Raw genomic sequence first — 20,999 nt, 5'->3', positions numbered from 1 at the left:
AACGAGTCAGATTGGAAACAAAACAAGCTTGTGTTCTCTTCTCTTTGAAATAAAAAGAAAGACCTTAGCTTTTAAACCCAAAACCTTAATCAAAGTAACACAAAGAAAGAAAGATCTCAAGTGACAACAGAGCTTTACAATGGATCAATCGCAGCAGCGCACAGTCACTGCTCCTTCATCTTCTCGATCGTACCAGTTCCATCCTGCGCGTGCCAAGATCATCGACCTCTTCAATCTCTACTTAGGGGTATATATCATCAATCTCTCTCTTTCTCCATCTCCCTGAAAAATCTCACCTTTTTTTGACAGAGAGGAAGCCGGCAAAAGCCTGATGAGTCTGCACGAGATCCTCCTCCGTAGGTTTCAACGAATCCTCACCTACTTCATTCACATCGATTTAACTAATAAAAATCCATCCTTTTTTTTTTTTGTTGTTGAATAGGAACAAGTCCCAGAAGCGTGTTCATGCTCCCAGTAGAGACTTCCCACCTGGAAACGAGCAGTTCATTGTGGACTTCCAGCAGCTCCAGACCCAATTCAATGTAAAAAGCTTTCATCTTTTTTATCTCCTCTCTTGTTAGCTTTTACCTTACATGGGACTCTTATTCAGGATCCTGATCAGTTAAGGGCAATCACAGAGTCAGTTTCCGTAACTATGGTGTTGCAGTGTAGCAACCACGCACCTAGAGCTGAGTTCCTTCTCTTTGCCTTGCGTGCATTGTTCAGAATCGGTTTCGTTAACTGGGATACCTTCTTACCTTCCCTCCTCGCCTCCGTCTCCGCCGCTGAGTCCTCACTAAACCAAGCTGCTTCTTCTTCAGCTACTTCTTCGCAGTCTCTAGCTCCTGTAGTTATTGGCTCTCCAGTGAATGAACAAGCTTCTCTAACTCCTTTGGCAAAAGACACTGCTATGAGAAGCAGTCAACGCGTAAGAGCCGCAGCGATTAACAGCCTGCGTCAGATCAGTTGCAAGATCATCTTGATCGGCGTTGAGTTCAACCTCAAACCGGTAACCCACGCCGAGATCTTCCAGCACATGATGAGCTGGCTTGTGAGCTGGGACATGAGAGAGATGGGAGCCGAGAAGAGTTTATCTGAGTGGTTGAGGAGCTGTTTGGAAGTTATATGGCTGTTGGTGGACGAGGGTCAATCACGGATTCCGTTTTACGAGCTGCTGCGCAGCGGTCTGCAGTTTATAGAGAACATACCTGATGGTGATGAAGCCTTGTTCACTCTTGTCATGGAGATACACCGGAGGAGGGATACGATGGCTATGCACATGCTCATGTTGGACCAGCATCTCCACTGCCCGACGTTCGGTACTCATCGTATATCGTCTCAGACGCCTGCCAATGTTTCTGCTGAAGCTGTGGCGCATCTTCGCTACTCGCCGATTACGTATCCGAGTGTGCTTGGGGAGCCTTTGTGTGGAGAGGATCTGGCCATGTCTATTCCACAAGGAAGCTTGGACTGGGAGAGAGCGGTGCGTTGCATTAGGCATGCTATTCGCACTACGCCGTCGCCTGACTGGTGGAAGCGTGTCCTTGTTGTGGCTCCAGGTTATAGACCTTCTGCGCAAGCAGGGCCTATCCCTGGTGCTGTTTTCACTTCTGACATGATTTGTGAAGCTATCATTGACAGGATTGTTGAGCTTCTCAAGCTGACCAACTCAGGCAATGCTTTTTTGTCTTAATCCCTATCTCTCATGTCTTTGTTGTTAACTTTGTATTAACTTGGTATCTGTTTGCTTCTCTCTCTGTGCAGATGCAAATTGCTGGCAGGAGTGGCTTGTTTTCTCAGATATATTCTTCTTTCTAATCAAAAGTGGGTGTACTGATTTTGTTGATTTTATTGACAAGTTGGTCTTACGACTTAACGGTGCCGATAACCATATTCTTCGAACGAATCACGTGACGTGGTTGCTTGCACAAATAATACGCGTTGAGCTTGTCATGACTGCTTTGAACTCCGATCTTAAAAAGGTCCTTGCAGCTGCTATTCAATTCAATTCCTTGGACTACTTCCTTTTGCTTTGAGCTTAACTTCTTCTCTATCAGGTGGAGACAACTAGGAAGATCTTATCATTTCACAGGGAAGACAGAACTGATCCCAATAACCCTCAGAGCGTGTTGCTTGACTTCGTGAGCAGTTGTCAGAATCTACGGATTTGGTCACTAAGCGCAACAACGAGAGCCTACCTAAACAATGACCAACTCTTGAAGGGGAAACAGATTGATGAGTGGTGGAGAAGCAAAGGTAAGTTTCTGACAACTCCTTACCAAGTCAGACGCTTAGAGAAAACTCCCTTCTCATTCTGTTTCTTGTTTTCAGGAGAGCGCATGATGGATTATATGAATTTGGATGATAGGTCCATCGGCATGTTTTGGGTTGTTTCCTACACCATGGCGCAACCTGCGTGTGAAACAGTTATAAACTGGTTGTCTTCATCTGGAATGGCTGAGTTACCTGGATTACAACCAAACGAAAGAGTAATGATGATGCAGGAAGTGACTCCGTTACCGATGTCATTGTTATCTGGCTTTTCAATGAACCTGTGCTTGAAGTTGGCTCTTCAACTGGAAGAAGCTTTGTTTGTTAGCCAGGTTTGTTTACTACTTTTGTCTCACACAAGGATTATTATACATGTTAAGTGATGCAATGATCTGCCTGCAGGTTGTTCCCAGCATTGCAATGGTTGAGACGTACACAAGATTGCTTCTCATTTCCCCTCACTCTATGTTCCGTTCGCATTTCACTGTATGCTAGTTTGGCTCCTTCTTTCACCTTCTGATTGATTATTAACCGATTCATGATTCATGATATTGGTTAACTTTCTGCAGCAATTGGCACAGAGAAATGCTTCTCTGCTAAGCAAACCTGGGGTGACTTTGCTTGTTCTTGAGATTCTGAACTACCGTTTGCTTCCTCTATACAGGTAGAAATGAGCAAAAAGGTTCTTTAACTTAGACTAAAAAACAAAGTTACTGATGCACCTTTTTTTGCAGATACCAAGGAAAAAGCAAAACCTTAATGTATGATGTCACCAAAATAATCTCTGCACTGAAAGCAAAACGTGGCGACCACCGTATATTCAGACTTGCCGAAAACTTATGCATGAATCTCATTTTATCACTCAGAGACTTCTTCTCTGTTAAACGTGAGGGCAAAGTAAGTGTTATTAATTAACTCTCCCTTGTGCCATGATGATCCGGAGTGTTAATAACTTTTGTTATGTTACTATCACCACCAGGGTCCAACTGAGTTCACTGAGACGTTGAACCGCATAACCATCATGACACTAGCCATCACTATCAAAACACGCGGAATCGCTGATGCTGATCACTTGGTTTATCTGCAAACCATGTTGGAACAGATACTCGCGACGAGCCAGCATACTTGGTCAGAGAAGACGCTGCGCCATTTCCCGTCCCTTCTCCGTGACGCTTTGAATGGGCGTGTAGACAAGAGAGGGTTGTCGATTCAGGCGTGGCAACAGGCGGAAACGACTGTGATAAACCAGTGCACTCAGCTTCTTTCACCGTCTGCTGAACCTTCTTATGTTATGACGTACCTCAGCCACAGTTTTCCTCAGCACCGTCAGTATCTATGCGCTGGTGCTTGTATGCTGATGCAAGGCCACCCTGATAACGTCAACAGCGCTAATCTGGTTTGTTTTTTGCTTTGCTTAGTCTCTTCCAATGTCCTAAAAATTGGTCTAGGCTGCAAATGGGTCATAGCCGAAATATTGTTTTAAAAAATCCGATTTATGCAACTCAAATCGGTTTAAAACCGCTTTAAATTGTTTAAAATTTGTTTAAATCGATCTAAATTGGTAAAATCGATCTCATATTCTAATTATTCTAAATGAGTTAAATTAAGAAATAATATTAGTGTAAATGTAAAATATACAGAAAAAATAAATCAATAATTTGTTATCCGTCTAGTAGTTAATCTTCTACGAAACGCCTAGTTACCGTGGAGCTATTTCTTATTTGTCTCTTCAAAGTTGTGAACAGATTGCTAATTGATAGTTGTGTGACTTTTCCTTATTACCAGGCACGGGTTCTGAGGGAGGTTTCACCTGAAGAAGTCACTGCTAACATATACACTTTGGTAGATGTTTTGCTTCACAAAGTTCATGTAGACCTTCAGCGAGGACACAATATAAAGGTTCCTAAATTGATTTAGCTCACTTTTTTTAATTACTTGATCCATTTTCTTACATTGCACCTTGATATATATCTTCAGGAGATTCTAGACAAGCATGATGCAAATCTTGCGTTTTTCTTCTGGACACATGAAATGCTTCCTCTTGACATTTTTATTCTGGCGCTCATTGACCGTGATGATGATCCGCACGCCTTGATAATTGCAGTATGTTCTCATGCTTGTACCTGAAATAAGCGTAGGATCATATTAAATTTCTAAGGATTTTGTTTTTTTATTTATTTTACAGAAAATTATACTTGAAAGGCCAGAGCTGATGCAGAGGATTAACATGTACTGCGCAAACCGTGGGCCTCCTGAACACTGGCTTTTCACGCAGGTGTTCAAACGCAATGAACTCCAGAAGGCCCTTGGTAACCATCTTTCTTGGAAAGACAGGTAACGTGTCACACTCACTTATTTTAACAAAAGCTCACTTTATTACATGACTTGTTCGCATCTGTTGACTGGTTTTGTTGGCATCTGTTGTGAACAAAGGCGAATTAAGGCAAATGCCCGTTCAGGATTTGTGTATTGATTATGTGAATGAATAGTTTACAATCCCTTAGACCCGTATTATACTGTAGACAAAACTCCATTTTCCTTTCTCTTTAGGAAATCATTCATCACGAATGTGACCTTTTATTGGTGCACAGAGATTTAAGTGACTTCCAGAATCAAAACCATGAATGGGATCTTAGAAAACTTGCGTCTGACCTGGTTTTTTGTGTTGAAATATGTTTAATGCTTTTTTTCTTATTTTTGTGTTACATTCTGTTAATTTTGGGAATGTTTTACCTTTTCTAATTGTGTTAAACACAGGTATCCAACGTTCTTTGATGACATTGCGGCACGTTTGCTTCCAGTTATCCCTCTAGTGGTGTACAGGCTCATCGAGAACAATGCAATGGATACAGCTGATAAAATTCTGACTGCCTACTCTCATTTTCTGGCTTATCATCCTCTCAGATTCACGTTTGTACGCGATATCCTCGCTTATTTCTATGGCCATCTTCCCGGGCAACTTGTTGTGAAGATCCTCAGAGTCCTTGGTCTCAGTAAGATTCCATTCTCTGAATCATTCCCTCAGTACATCAGCAACCCGAGTTCCCCTACATGCCCACCTCTTGATTACTTCGCCACTCTTCTTCTGAATCTCGTAAACAACGTTATACCTCCGCTTAGCAGCAGCAGCAGCAGCAACTGTAGCTCAAGGTCTGGCTCAATGGCAGACATGTTAAACAGCTCCTCAGCGAGATCTCTTCATGGGAAAACTCCAGGAGCATCTCAGCCCGGACCAGCAAACGCCTCCGAGGGACAGAAAGCATTCTACCAGATCCAGGACCCTGGGACATACACTCAACTCGTTCTTGAAACAGCCGTGATTGAGATCCTCTCCCTTCCTGTCTCCGCTGCTCAGATTGTCTCTTCTCTTGTTCAGATAATCGTCAACATACAGTCCACACTTATTCAATCTGGCAACGGCTTCCACGGTGCTGCAAACGGAGTGGGGCAAGGCTCGGTGCTCCCTACGTCTCCCTCGGGAGGGAGCACGGACTCGATGAGCGCAAGCAGGTCCACTTGTATGAACACAGCGAGCTTTGTCTCTAGAAGCGGTTATACATGTCAGCAACTGTCGTGTCTGTTGATTCAAGGTTGTGGGCTTCTGCTGGCTCAGCTCCCTCCAGATTTTCACACGCAGCTTTACATGGAGGCTTCGCGTGTGATAAGGGAAACATGGTGGCTTACTGATGGGAAGAGATCACAAGGTGAGCTAGACTCTGCTGTTGGGTATGCTTTGATGGATCCTACATGGGCTGCTCAGGACAACACCTCAACCGCCATAGGTACTCACTATATATAGCTTCTGAATCCACAGGTGAATGTTTGTTTTTTACATGTGTATCGTTTTGTCTTGTTCCAGGGAATATAGTGGCCTTGCTTCATGCTTTCTTCAGCAATCTCCCACAAGAATGGCTTGATGGCACCCATCTCATCATCAAGAACCTCCGGCCTGTGACGTCTGTGGCAATGCTCAGAGTTGTATTCCGTATAATGGGACCACTTCTACCGAGGATTGCAAACACACATGCGCTCTTTAACAAGGTAACTCTTATGGCTCCTACCCATACGAACTGGTCTTATTTCGAGTTACTATGTAACGTTCTGTTCAGATTAAATGTTATATCAATGGGTGGTTAAAATTTGAATATTCGTTAGCTTCTGGCTCTGAGCAGCTATTACGAAAGGATGGCGTCATTTTACTATTGTTCTAAGAATGTTAATAATACAGTCTAGGCCTGCGGGTTCGGTTAGTTTGTGTTATTTTGTTCGGTTTTCGGTTAGTTCGGGTTATTTGGTTTGGGTAGTTCGGTTCAACATAAATCAAATTAACCCGAAAGAAAGTTTGGTTTAGTATTCGGTTAGTTTGGTTTTTAAAAATGCTACCAAAGTTTTTGATTTCGTTTAGATTTTGGTTTAATTTTGTTAAATTTCTAGTTCGGCTATTTCGATTAGTTCGGTTCAAAATTTGGTTAGTTGGTTTTTGGTAGGGTTTGGATATAATACAGTCTCTCTCAAGCATAACATAATTGGAATGACCTTCCTGCTCCAGATGTTGTTCATCACAAACCTCAGACTTTGTGTTACTTTCGTGTCTAATTTTGACTTTGGTATTCTTTTCTGTTTCTCAACAGACGCTAGCCCTTCTCTTGAGCACAATGGTTGATGTTTTCGGGAAAAATTCGCAGACACAGGTCCCTGTTGAAGCATCCCAGATTGCAGATCTTATCGATTTCCTGTGAGCTTATTCAATACCTGAACATGGATTCATATGATTATTCAAGTGATTAGTTGGGTTAGACTTTAATGTCGCTTGTTTATTTTGATCTCTGTGTTCAAATGGTTGCAGACACCATGTTGTTCACTACGAGGGACAAGGTGGAGCAGTTCAAAGTAGCAGCAAGCCGAGACCAGACATATTGGCCTTAATCGGAAGAGCAGCAGATTCTCTCCGACCAGATGTACAACACCTTCTCTCTCACCTCAGAACTGATCCCAATTCGTCGATATATGCTGCTGCTCATCAGAATACCGCAAAGACCAACACCTCTTAGAAAAGAAACTCAGTTAATATGTTGGGTTTGTGGTGGAGGCAAAAGCTGGTAGAGCGATAGAAAGAAGCACATAAACTGATTTCATCAACAACTTATTCTGGTAAGTTTTGTCAGTGGTGGCAACTAATTTTATGTGTATTGTATGTATATATTATCAAATGATAACGTTTTGTTTGTATTTACTTCCACTCCTAGAGACTAAAGAATAGCTTGTTTTCACGGAGACTAATCCTGTTGTCTGAATATGAATATGCATGTCATAACTATATTTTCTAATGGTATTATCGGAATATTACACAAAAATATCATATATGTTTATGTAAAGAATGCATCACAACAACAAACCATTTTCATATAAGATACACACTAGTCACATAAGTGTATCTATTAATTTGTAACGTTGAAGATGATGGATGAATGGGCTTTGGGAATATTTAACGTCTTCTTTTTTCTTTCTTCTTATGAGAAGAAGATAATCGTTCTTTCTCCAATTTTCTGAAAATGCTGCCATCGAAGGCGCCTTTTACTGCCTCTCTCGTCAATAAACCATCTTCATCTTTGCATAATTCATATAATAATTTCCATTCTCCGTATGCTGCAATCCTGTGTATTTAAAATTTATATTTTCAAAAGCTCTTAAAACATGTTTAAGTTTCTCTAGAGCTAAAATATATCAGAAACAAAAATGTCATGGGGTAGTGAGTCTAATTCACACTCAAAAATATACATCATGAATGCAAGATTATACATTTCTCTCATTTACGCTCTTTCAGTTCTTGATGTGGGATATTTTTGATAGATGCATACGAATGGTATATAATTTGTTAATAAAATATATAATTCCGTAAAATAAAATATAAAAAAACAAACCATCCTCCAAAGTCTCCAGGGTCTCTGTTAGACTTAAGCAATTGAAGAAGTTCCTTGTAAGTGAGAGCATTTCGATGTGAGCGAGCATGCTTCTTGAATATCTCCTCGAATTTCGATTCCACAAATCTGTAAAACTCACAAGGAAGTGATATACTCACTTGCAGCAAAGTTGTATGTTTTGTAATCAAGTTTAATAAATACGTACACACGAAAGCATCTAGGGTTTGTGATAATTGAGGAAGAAATTAACCAAACCTTCCGTTCTTGTCGTATACTTCAGTGACACTACCATGGATGCAAAAGTGACTATTCTTCACTTCTATTGGAAACAACAGCGAGAATCCCTTCCCCTATTTAAAATTCCCATCAATGGCTTCAATACTAGATATATCCGAATAGTTTAACACATATTGTTTGCATAATCAAACCTCAAAACTAATCAAAAACAATTTACAAAACAACATCGAACGCATTATGTCGATATATGTTTTGAGTCAGTGCCTAAAGTTGCAGTGTTTATAGCCAGTGACTATATATAAGATTTTGAAGAATTTAATAAATTTTCTTTTAACAATCAAAGAACTTATGTCAAATTACTTAGTAAAATATTAGGGTCAAAGCCAATGTTTTTATAGTATTCTTGATAGCCTTTCAAAACCAAGAGTAAAGAAAAAGAAAGAGGAATGCTATTACCGGGCGAGTTTTCTGGCTAAGTCCCATGTTGATAAAGAGACCAGCAATAGCTGACGGGAGACGCCCTACCCCTATCGCTCTAAATCCTTTTACGTCAAACCAATCAAATTAGGATTTTATAATAATCATTGACTAAGGTAAGCTACACATGGAGATCTCATTCATATTTAAACATTTGATTACTCGATATGTTTTATTAACTTATACCTTGGTAGGTTTCCCAAGGATAAATGACGCCGTCTCCGTTCCTGTCGAAGAAGGCTACATGTTTCTCCAATGCAGTATATCCTTCCTCACCAGATTCTCCTTCTACATAGCATAACCCCCAAAATATATTAATTCTATTTACTGCTCTCTCTTTTGAATTACTAACTAAAGAAAACAAAAACTCTCAACATGGGAAATAGGATGGAAGTAACCTTTAGTGTTTGAAGAGGCAGCGGAAGGAGCCATGGCCTAATGAGAAAATCGGACAAGTTAGTAAGGAAACAAGTTTAACACAAGCTTTCTTGTTAGGTTTTAAAAGAAAAAGAAAGAAGATCTTCTTAGTTTTTATTTATAACAAAGATTTGATCAGGACATGTTTTACTTTAGTGTGTATCTTTGTACAAATGCGTCCTCTACATGTATTGATATGCGTAAACGCGACTTCTCATTGATGCACAAGGATGAGAGAAAGTGTAAGATTCTTACAACATTTGTTTTTCACTTTAAAATTCTATTCTCATACACGGTAACTGTCAAATTTGAATTATTCTTGCTCATCAATCCTAATCTAGTTGTTTTATTATATATTTATTTGTTCTTGATTACATTATAATCCAAGTAGGACACTGTCCAATTTTCATTACTAACAAATAGGCGCAGGATTGAGGATACTCTTCATTACACCAGTTCACTGAACAAAACTCCTCCACAAGTTTACGAACTAAGAAGAGAAAGAAGAGGTATAAAATTTATTAAGATCAGAATCACCTGTTTTTGGTGGACACATATATATATATATATATATATATATAATCTGAAACAAGAGTATAACATTAAGTTGTAGGGAAAAGCTTCTTCAACTGATGTTATATACATTAATGTCCCTTATAATAATACAAATTGCTGAGTGCTTCCCAACCTCTCTTTTCACATCACACAACATTTAGCTGGTCCCTTAGGATCAGCCCTAGCTTCCTCTGTACCTGGAGAAACATGACTTTGATTAGAGGAGGTCCTAAGACTTATCATAAGCAAACACACTCGAGTCAAAGATGGTCTATCAAAGATTAAAGCGTGTTACAGAAATTACCTTCAGGGGGTTGAGCTAACTTGCGGTTATGGGAAGTCATCATTTCTTTTTTGAGCTTAACCAGAATGTCCTCCATTGTGTATTCTCGCCGCCAGTTAGTGAGCATAGGGAAGAGACTCGGTTCAACCTGTGATCACACATTTCTTTGTTATAACAATAAGCTGATATAACACCAGCAATATTCATTCACACATGAAGAGCTTACGACTCCAGTTTCGGGGTTAACGCAGGCCATGTTGATCCGTGTCTGGAATCTCACAGTAGGTGGACTCTCTGGGTATTCCTTTCCACAGAAGAGCTTCAGCTGGAAGATTTTCCCTTCGTATGCAGTCTGATAAACAAACATTATCAATCTTGTCAAAACCCAAAGCAGAACCCAAATAAACTTGTTTATTTTTTATTGTTGCCCACTCTAATCAAGAAATGTAGCTACAGAGCATTTGGAGGTAAAAGCATCTGAAAGGTTTTGGATCATTTGCAATAAACGCCACAAGAACAACTAATAGGTATCTAGCAATTCTCTCCAAACGGTATTCAAATTTGCATCTTAATCAACCAAACAAGGTAAGAGAGATAGATTACATTGTGAGGGCCGAGGATGGTGCCGGTCCAAGATTGCATATAGATATCATCAGCGTCGTCCATACCATAGCTGACGGTACCATCTCCGATACCTTTCTCACCTCTTTCCAGCTCTTCCAACAGTCTAAAGTTCCTTGGCACTTTACCCCCAAAAAAATAATCATTACTTTCTTTACCCAAACTCTTGAAAGCAAATCATAATCTAGATCAAGATTCTTAAACCGGAGAAGGTGGATCCGGTCACATTCTGTTTGTAAACCGCGTCAATACATCTAAAACCCTAGATCCCAAAATCAATCGATGATGAAATGTACAAATTGATCGGAGCTTACCAACGACAGCTTCCTCCGAACTCATCGCCGGATCGTATACGAATATTCAGGTAAAGATGATTTTCAGAGCAGAAGCGAAGAAAAAAAAACAGAAAGAGAGACTGTTGAAGTACTGTTGAGGATGTGTTGAAGAGACAAGATTGGAAGTAGAAGACGCGAATCGGAGAAGTTATTTGGTTAGGACTTTATGATGCAACGTGTTTCACGTACGTCTGCAATAAAAATAATTATTTATTTTGCCCCAAAAGAAGAAGATTAAGAAATGAGAAAAAGACAAAAATAGCACTAAATTAAGTTTTTGTTCCCAAACTAACACTCAGTCAAAAGTCACAAAAATAACACTTAATGTTTTATCAAAAGTCACAAACTTATGGTTTAGAGTTAAAGGGTGGGGTTTAAGATTTAGGATTTAGGATTTAGGGTTTAGGGTTTAGAGTTTAGGGTTTAGAGTTGAGAAATGAGGTTTTGGGGATAAGATTTCAAATTTTGAAAAATAAAAAAATTAAAATTTTCAAATAATAAACTTAGAAAGGTGCTATTTTGGTGATTTTAGTTTTTGAGTGTTATTTTTGCGATATAAACTTAAAAATGTGCTATTTTGGAGATTTGCCCTTATAAGATCATGCATTTATGTAAATTGAGGAAATCTAATCTATTAAAAAAACTACCACTTCTACATTCACCGATCTACTCCTACAAATTCAACCCTTACCATCCATGTAACCAAGGCATGTTTATTTCATGTCACTTTCTAAGATCTAGGTTTGGTGATTAAACCTTAGTTGAAGGAAACCCAATAATGTTAAAACATTGGGACAGAGGAGACATCTTGATAAGTTACAAAAAAAAAAAAATGTTAAAACATCACATCACACTTTGATTCCATCAAGAGATACATAAGTGATAAGTCTAATGCTATCATTAGCCCTATACAGTCCATAAGGCCCAATAAATTGAACACATTAAAAAGCCCATTAACATAAAACCTTCCTTTACAAAAAAAAAAAAAAAACCCTAGCTCTTTCAGCACCTTATATAAAAGCCTCTCACTAAACTCCGCAGAAAATCGCTAGCTAGATCTGAAGAAATGGCGACGGCGTTGAAGAAGAACAGGAAGAAGAGAGGCCACGTCAGCGCCGGTCACGGGCGTATCGGGAAGCACCGCAAGCATCCCGGAGGTCGCGGTAACGCGGGAGGTATGCACCACCACCGTATCCTCTTCGACAAGTACCATCCAGGTTACTTCGGGAAGGTGGGTATGAGGTACTTCCACAAGCTCCGCAACAAGTTCTACTGCCCCATCGTCAACCTCGACAAGCTCTGGTCGCTCGTCCCCGAGGACGTGAAGGCCAAGGCGGGCAAGGATAAGGTGCCGATGATCGATGTGACGCAGCACGGGTTCTTCAAGGTTCTGGGGAAAGGTCATTTGCCTGAGAACAGGCCTTTTGTGGTGAAGGCGAAGCTTATTTCGAAGACTGCTGAGAAGAAGATTAAGGAGGCTGGTGGTGCCGTTGTGCTTACTGCCTAAGTGTTAGTTGTTTGAGTTTCGTTTTTGTGTTTTTGAATTGTTATCTTCTGAGATGTTGAGCTTGCTTTTTGGATATTTTGGAATGAGATATCTTTTAATTAATATTAATGGATTATATGATCGTTGTTTTGAGTTTAAATGTGGTATTGGTATTGAATCGTCACTTGTTTCGTTGAGTTATTGATCTGATCCTAGGGATTGCATTGTGTTATGAAAGCTATGTCTTTTCCATTGATTTCATTTGCATGTTAGTCTTGTTCCTTGCCTGTACTCTTGCTCTAATATGATTAGTTTGAGACTCTCTTTGCTTGTTTCATATGATTCATTTGAGATTCCATGTTAGTCTCATTGCTCTCTCTCTCTCTTGTTCCTCCCTAGTCTTATACACTCTTGTTGCCACTTCAAGATTCCATTCCCATGGTAGTCGCATTTCTTGTTATTGTTCTTCCTTAGTCTTCTACACTTTTGCTGTCATTTGAGTCATTCAAGATTCCATGTTAGCTCGTTGTTTGCTACTTAATCTCCAAGAAGTATCGAATATGTGTTTTAGTTTGCTCTTCAAGTGGATAATGTGTATCATAATGCGTAAACCTCAAGCTCAAATATTTCGTAATGTCACATCCGGTAGTATAACAAAGTTTCCCTAGTGAAGATGAGAACCTCTGTTTTTGTTAAAGAATGAATTGGTGTAGTCTGTTTCATCCACATTTTCAATTATGAATCAACAATATCTTGACTAGTTCCTGATTGTTCTCTCGATTTGAATAGGATCGCATTTGATCTCCTCGACCTGAACACATTCATGACAATCGCTTAGCCTCAAATCCATGAGACCACCGAGAAACAAGAAATGCTTCTCACCTCTCTTTTTCTCTCTCTCCCAGTTGTTCTTATAGATAATCAAGAGCAGAACAGCTGTGATTATTATAAAATTAGTTCTATATCACAGAACAAAACCCAATGGCTTAACCGGATCCGGCCTTAACTTAATTCCATTGAGAAAAAAGATCTTATATGTTTCCAATTCGAATATGGAAGCAAGTGACAGGGAGAGTTGAGAAAGAGAAGTGTACTACATCGATTTAGCATTAAAGGGTGTAGCAGAACACAATAGTTGTTCATCTTCATAACAAGAAGAAGATAGAAGTAATCACATTCTCGAGTAACCATAGTTATTATCATACCGAGTCATGAACTCGTCGTTGAACTTCTTGAAACTGTCCATGATCTCTGGCATCTCTTCTTCCGCAGGTAAGATTGTTGTCCTCAGATGGAACACACTGTCAAAAAAAAAGAACGAGTTATTAAATAGCAAGAGATCATCAAAAGAGCAAAAAACGCTAAACCAATTCTTTAGTTGTTTGTTGTTCTTACTTCTTACCCTTCTCTCTGTCCAAATCCAGAGCCAGGCACTGTGGAGATTCCTGTGGCTTCTAAGAGCTTGAGACAGTAGAAAACGTCAGGCACTTTTCCTGCTTGCTTCGCAGCTTGTAGAGCTCCAGGTGGTAACTGTATCTGAGGAAACGAATACATTGCACCTACACACACAAGAATCAACAACAACAAGAAGTAATGTCCTAATTTTTTTTTTTTTTTTTTGAACTGATAATGTCCTAATATTTAGGCTTAGTTTTTTGGGAAAATCGCATTTTAAACACTGAGAATATCACTTTCTATCATTTTAAACACTGAAATTTTTTTACTAGCATTTTAAACTTTCAAAGTGACATTTTTATCATAATAAACCTCCAAAGACATTTTTCAGTTCATAGACAACCGGTACTGTTCATTTTACAGGTCAAAATGATGACGTGTCAGTTTTTTTTTTAAATAAAAAATAAAAAAATATAGAAAATTTTGAATGAAATTGGAAAAAATTTGTAAAAAATTCAAAACAAAATTTTTTAAAAATCTAAAAATTTCAAAACATAAAAATTAAAATTTCAAACTTAAAAATAAAATAAAATATTAAAAATTCAAAAATAAGATCTAAAATTAAAATTTCAAATTAAAAAAAGAAATAAAATTTTAAAATTCTAAAAATTCTAAAATAAGATCTAAAATTAAAACTTCAAACTTAAAAATTAAAATTGTAAATATTTAACCAAAAAAATTATATTTATTTTAAAATTCCATCCAATGAAAGTGACTGTCACTTATGATGATATCAAAACTTGCCACCATCAAAAACAATATATCAAAACTTGGTACCATCAAAAACTTTTTTTTGATAATCCGGATATCCAGACACCTTATATAGCCTGACTAGCGCCTAAGTACACTTCGCAAAAAGCATCTCGGGGGTCCGCCAATTTCACTCCATGTTAATTGATGGTGGCCACACGCAGAGCTAATAATTCTCTCAAATAGATTATTTTGAATTTTGTCCCAAAAATATTTTCTAAGAAAGAAATTGACCAAAATGTTTCATTGAAGATGCAAAAGATTCTTATGCTCTAAATATATAAATACAAATAAATAAAAAAAATTCAAATTTGTTTTTTAAAAATATTTTAGATTTTATTTTAGAATTTTTAGAATTTTTAAAATTTTATTTTCGTTTTTAAATTTGACATTTTAATTTTAGATCTTAATTTTAGAATTTTTAATATTTTATTTTATTTTTAAGTTTGAAATTTTAACTTTTATGTTTTTTTAATTTTGTTTGGAATTTTTTATAAATTTTTCAAATTTCATTCGAATTTTTCTGTATTTTTCTGTATTTTACGTATTTTATTTTTATTTTTTATTTTTAAGAAAAAAAAAACCGACACATATCATTTTAACCTGTAAAATGAACTGTATCGGTCGCCTATGAACAGAAAAACGTTGTTGGAGGTTTATTATGATAAAAATGTCACTTTGAAAGTTTAAAGTGTTTGTCAAAAAGCTTCAGTGTTTAAAGTGCTAGAAAGTGACACTCTCGATGTTTAAAATGCGATTTTCCCTTCGTTTTTTTTTGTTTCCTTACCTTCTGTGAAATTGCAGACAACGTTCTTGCAGCTGTTGAATCCATCAGTCATGATCTTTGCTCTTCTTCTCAAAGATTCAAGAATCCCCTTGCTAGAAAAATGTACAAAATGGGATTATAAATGATTCAATCATGTGTGCTTGATGTATAATACCTTTCACGGGTGAACTGGTCATATGAAATGTCTCCAGGCTTTGGAGGACTAACCATCAAACCCATCTGCAACATTTCATATCACTCTCAGAACATACCCAGGATTAGTAAATCAACATTACAATAAGACTTTTTAACTTACAAAGATCTGTGCAGAGACATTAGGACTCAGGGCTATTGATGCAACCTTGTATATCTCTTCAACAACCTGCATTATCAAGAAATCATGTTATGTTTGACACATAAGAAATAAAATTTTAAAATTCTAAAAATTCTAAAATAAGATCTAAAATTAAAACTTCAAACTTAAAAATTAAAATTGTAAATATTTAACCAAAAAAATTATATTTATTTTAAAATTCCATCCAATGAAAGTGACTGTCACTTATGATGATATCAAAACTTGCCACCATCAAAAACAATATATCAAAACTTGGTACCATCAAAAACTTTTTTTTGATAATCCGGATATCCAGACACCTTATATAGCCTGACTAGCGCCTAAGTACACTTCGCAAAAAGCATCTCGGGGGTCCGCCAATTTCACTCCATGTTAATTGATGGTGGCCACACGCAGAGCTAATAATTCTCTCAAATAGATTATTTTGAATTTTGTCCCAAAAATATTTTCTAAGAAAGAAATTGACCAAAATGTTTCATTGAAGATGCAAAAGATTCTTATGCTCTAAATATATAAATACAAATAAATAAAAAAAATTCAAATTTGTTTTTTAAAAATTTTTAGATCTTATTTTAGAATTTTTAGAATTTTTAAAATTTTATTTTCGTTTTTAAATTTGATATTTTAATTTTAGATCTTAATTTTAGAATTTTTAATATTTTATTTTATTTTTAAGTTTGAAATTTTAACTTTTATGTTTTTTTTTATTTTGTTTGGAATTTTTTATAAATTTTTCAAATTTCATTCGAATTTTTCTGTATTTTTCTGTATTTTACGTATTTTATTTTTATTTTTTATTTTTAAGAAAAAAAGAAACCGACACATATCATTTTAACCTGTAAAATGAACTGTATCGGTCGCCTATGAACAGAAAAACGTTGTTGGAGGTTTATTATGATAAAAATGTCACTTTGAAAGTTTAAAGTGTTTGTCAAAAAGCTTCAGTGTTTAAAGTGCTAGAAAGTGACACTCTCGATGTTTAAAATGCGATTTTCCCTTCGTTTTTTTTTGTTTCCTTACCTTCTTTGAAATTGCAGACAACGTTCTTGCAGCTGTTGAATCCATCAGTCATGATCTTTGCTCTTCTTCTCAAAGATTCAAGAATCCCCGTGCTAGAAAAATGTACAAAATGGGATTATAAATGATTCAATCATGTGTGCTTGATGTATAATACCTTTCACGGGTGAACTGGTCATATGAAATGTCTCCAGGCTTTGGAGGACTAACCATCAAACCCATCTGCAACATTTCATATCACTCTCAGAACATACCCAGGATTAGTAAATCAACATTACAATAAGACTTTTTAACTTACAAAGATCTGTGCAGAGACATTAGGACTCAGGGCTATTGATGCAACCTTGTATATCTCTTCAACAACCTGCATTATCAAGAAATCATGTTATGTTTGACACATAACATAACAAAGGTTAAAGCAGAGATATAAAGAAAAACCCTGGGAGGGAAGTTGGTCATCTCAAAGTATCCACCTCGCTGTCCACATTCACCCCAATAACCTTTAGAGACAGTGTGGAAAGACACAAGCTGGACTTCCTTGCTGAACGGCGAACCCATATCCATCAAAACCTTTTGTGTTTTGTAAGAATGTTCATGTTAAAACACTGACTACAAATCAGACACAAGTTTCAGTAACATGCAAGCAAAAACTGACCTTCTTGGAGCTGATAAAAGGACGCTCATCCTGGTATATGTTCTGCTGATAAACCTCATCTCCCAGAAGAACCAACTTCTTGCTATAACAGAACCGCAATATCTCTCTTAAGTTAGCTTCACTTAGACACTGGCCAGTTGGGTTCCCAGGGTTAATGATCACCATTGCCCTTACCTATATCCCTCATTCAAGACAAATCAGTAAGAACAAAGACATATAACTGCATAGATAATTACAAGAAGAAGATGGAAAGAAAGAGAGCTTACTGATATCCCTTGAGAACGAGCCTGAGAAACGGATTGTCTAAGGTTGTTAACATCATGCCCCCAGTTTTCAGACTCATCAAGATAGTAAGGAACAAGAGAACCCACCTAAGAGTGATATGGTAGCTGAGTAGAGTGGATACTGTGGAACCGGAACTAGAATCTGCAAAAACAGAAATGTCAGGAGTAGAACCATAGCAGATACTAGGACCTGTTGGGACAGAGCATTACCCCGTCTTCTGCACCACGTATAACACAGTTCAAGATTTGCATCACACCTTTGCTAGCTCCATCAGTAGGGATGTTAATATGGGCTCAACCTAACAGGGTTAGCCCTAACCCTCCAAACTCATTTGTAACCCTAACCCTCATTTTTTAAATAGGGTTTAAACAGGGTTGGCCCTAATAGGACCAGGGTTTAAATTCTAACACTTTTATTTTGATTCACACAACTATTATATAATATTTAATAATGTTTTTCACCAAAAAAAACTTAGAGTCGAGTTTTCTCGCCTAAAACTAAACAACGAAATTTTCCGTCGAAACCACAAAATCGAGTTTTCAACAAAAACAACAAAATCGAGTTTTCTCTCCAAAAACGCAAAATCGAGTTTTTCGTCAAAACTTCAAAATCGAGTTTTCCCGCCAAAAAATCAAAATCGATTTTGCGGTTTTGGCGGAAAAACTCGATTTTGCGGTTTTGGCGGGAAAACCCGATTTGCCGGTTTCGGCGGAAAACTCGTTTTTGATGTTTCGGCGGGAAAACGCGATTTTGTAGTTTTGGCGGGAAAACTCGATTTGCCGGTTTCGGCGGGAAAACTCGTTTTTTCGGTTTTGGCGGGAAAACTCGATTTTGGGGTTTTGGCGGGAAAACCCGATTTTGCGGTTTTGAGGGGAAAAACTAGATTTTGCGGTTTCGGCGGAAAAGTTGATTTTGCTGTTTCGGCGGGAAAACGCGATTTTACAGTTTTGGCGGGAAAACTCGATTTGCCGGTTTTGACAGGAAAACTCGATTTTACGGTTTTTGCGAGAAAACTCGATTTTGCGGTTTTGGCGGGAAAACTTGATTTTGTGGTTTTGGTGGAAAAACTCAAATTAAGGTTTGGCGGAAAAAACACAATTTTTGTTTTTTGACGGAAAAACTTTATTCTTAGTTGTGGAGCAAAAACTCGATTTTGCGATTTTGGGAGGAAAACTTTTGATTTGATGCTCAACAAATTGGCGGAAAGAATCATATCATATCTTAATTTTTCTAGTTTTATCTTTAAAATTTAAGAACAAAAATAAATGAAATATTTTTTTCAATTAAATGAGCTAACCCTGGTACCAGCCCTAACCCTTGATTATAATAGGGTTAAAATAGGGCTGGGTTAAAATAAAGTTGGGTTTATAATAAACAAAAGAAGGTTTAGCCCTAACCCTTAACATCCCTATCCATCAGTGAGAAATATGAGTTCTGGATCACTGTGATATGACAAATAAGAAGCACAAAGGCCTTAGCTGGCTTTGCTTTTAAAACTAAAATATCTCATTTGTAGATAAAACAGTAATGAAAGCAGTCACCTTGGATAGCCATCACGCCGTTGAATGAACTCAGCAACCTCTTTCCTAACACCGGGAAGGCCTCTTGAGTCACTGTAAGCACCTGATAACACACACACACAAGAACAGGAAGTAACTTAATAAATCAAGAAGCATCTGATTAGTGCTTTTAGTGAACGAACATAATAATACCTAATCCGTCAGAAGTCAAGGAAAGATAATGCTTAGCTCTTTCAATAGCATCAGCTGGAAATAGCATTCCAACATTTGGGTCATCTAGTAGAAACGGAGCTTGACATAGCGCAACCACCTGCAAGTGATTGTTACTTTTAGTATCTAGGCTCAACGTATATTGAAGTCTAATAGCCTGAGAATTATATATATATATATATACCTGGCGAGGAAATGTCAGCGGCTTCTGTCCTAAAGCATGAGGGTTCCCAACGTTTGTGAAAATAATCTGTTATCGACATATAATAATTGCAAATACATATCAAGTCCTAAACCAAGTAAGAATCACAGATTTTCTCAACTTATCATGAGCCAAAAGTGTGTATTACCTTTTTGCCTTCTTTCTGAGGCTCAGAAGCTCGGAGATAAAGCTCACCTCTTACGGCATACTGACACTTCTGTTAAACTATATAATCTAATCTCTCCTTAATACATTTACATAAGTTAGTTATTTATGTTATTACACAAAGAGTTGTAACTCTTCATGTTGTGTCCTTTAGTATAAAGAGTTGTGTCTCTTATACTTGTACTGATTCGATCTCTATATAAAGATCAATCATCTGTTGTAAACACAACACCGAATCTCAATAATACAAAAAGTATTTTCAGAAAATTTTATAAGCCTGAAACGTCTATCTTATTCTTTCTCTCGAACTCGTGTGTAACACACTGTGATCATTGTGTAACACAAGCGGTTGGTAAAAGATTAACATGGTATCAGAGCTTTACGTTTGAGAGGACAAAGAACAAAGCACTAGTAAGAGGAACACTTGGCGTGGAGAAAAGGAGGCTAGAGGATTTTGTCATACGATTTCAGAATCACTCGAAACGATGAAGAATCAAGTAATTCCCATATTTGATGGAGAGAAATACGACTTCTGGAGCATTAAGATGGTAACCATTCTCAAGACCAGGAAGTTATGGTATGTGGTTGAAGAAGGCGTAGCAGCCCCACCAGCACAAGTGGATGAAACCCCTGAAACAGCAAGGGCAAGATCGCTTAGAGAAGAAGCGATGATGAACGATACATTGGCTTTGCAAATCTTGCAAACTGCTGTATCGGATCATATCTTCTCACGGATTGCAGCAGCATCAACATCCAAAGAGGCGTGGGATGCATTGAAGGAAGAGTATGAAGGCTCTCCTCAAGTTCGTTTGATTAAACTTCAAACATTGCGAAGGGAGTATGAGAATCTGAAGATGTATGAGAATGAAGACATTAAGGTCTTCACAGATAAGATAGTTGAATTGGCAAATCAACTAACTTATCATGGTGAACAAAAGTCGGATGTTCAACTTATACAGAAGATACTCATCTCTCTCCCAGCCAAGTTCGATAGCATAGTCAGTGTGTTGGAGCAA

The 20,999-nt window shown here is 37.6% G+C and overlaps 4 protein-coding genes and 1 pseudogene across 4 annotated transcripts; 2 read left to right on the top strand and 3 right to left on the bottom strand.

The window, feature by feature from the left end:
- Window positions 1–9: 9 nt before the first annotated feature.
- LOC106371254 (mediator of RNA polymerase II transcription subunit 23) lies at window positions 10–7,627 on the top strand. The gene is made up of 18 exons (XM_048762697.1): window positions 10–247; window positions 310–356; window positions 443–542; window positions 611–1,673; window positions 1,765–1,982; window positions 2,058–2,256; window positions 2,332–2,603; window positions 2,674–2,757; window positions 2,841–2,935; window positions 3,006–3,168; window positions 3,251–3,667; window positions 4,057–4,170; window positions 4,249–4,374; window positions 4,457–4,605; window positions 5,029–6,053; window positions 6,131–6,312; window positions 6,903–7,006; window positions 7,118–7,627. The coding sequence occupies exons 1-18, from the start codon at window positions 140–142 to the stop codon at window positions 7,320–7,322; spliced, it is 4,671 nt and encodes a 1,556-aa protein (XP_048618654.1). The 5' UTR covers window positions 10–139; the 3' UTR covers window positions 7,323–7,627.
- A 105-nt stretch (window positions 7,628–7,732) lies between these two features.
- Window positions 7,733–9,429, bottom strand: LOC106370216 (probable peroxygenase 7). Its single transcript, XM_013810267.3, has 6 exons — window positions 9,305–9,429; window positions 9,093–9,194; window positions 8,886–8,971; window positions 8,448–8,542; window positions 8,193–8,318; window positions 7,733–7,925 (listed from the first exon to the last, which is right to left on the bottom strand). Exons 1-6 carry the CDS (start codon window positions 9,336–9,338, stop codon window positions 7,757–7,759), a joined length of 612 nt encoding a protein of 203 aa, XP_013665721.1. The 5' UTR covers window positions 9,339–9,429; the 3' UTR covers window positions 7,733–7,756.
- Window positions 9,430–9,827: 398 nt separating this feature from the next.
- Window positions 9,828–11,328, bottom strand: LOC106370217 (ubiquitin-conjugating enzyme E2 variant 1A). Its single transcript, XM_048762698.1, has 5 exons — window positions 11,097–11,328; window positions 10,765–10,904; window positions 10,388–10,513; window positions 10,183–10,309; window positions 9,828–10,075 (listed from the first exon to the last, which is right to left on the bottom strand). The coding sequence occupies exons 1-5, from the start codon at window positions 11,119–11,121 to the stop codon at window positions 10,020–10,022; spliced, it is 474 nt and encodes a 157-aa protein (XP_048618655.1). The 5' UTR covers window positions 11,122–11,328; the 3' UTR covers window positions 9,828–10,019.
- A 798-nt stretch (window positions 11,329–12,126) lies between these two features.
- Window positions 12,127–12,763, top strand: LOC106371255 (60S ribosomal protein L27a-2-like). Its single transcript, XM_013811296.3, has one exon. The coding sequence runs from the start codon at window positions 12,184–12,186 to the stop codon at window positions 12,622–12,624; it is 441 nt and encodes a 146-aa protein (XP_013666750.1). The 5' UTR covers window positions 12,127–12,183; the 3' UTR covers window positions 12,625–12,763.
- Window positions 12,764–13,585: 822 nt separating this feature from the next.
- Window positions 13,586–20,444, bottom strand: LOC106371256 (annotated as a pseudogene).
- Between the last annotated feature and the right edge of the window lie 555 nt (window positions 20,445–20,999).

Source organism: Brassica napus, chromosome C7, assembly GCF_020379485.1.
Source record: "Brassica napus cultivar Da-Ae chromosome C7, Da-Ae, whole genome shotgun sequence".
NCBI classification, from domain to species: Eukaryota; Viridiplantae; Streptophyta; class Magnoliopsida; order Brassicales; family Brassicaceae; genus Brassica; species Brassica napus.
The sequence above is the reverse complement of the archived record's forward strand: the minus strand, read 5'-3'. Positions and strand labels throughout refer to the sequence as shown.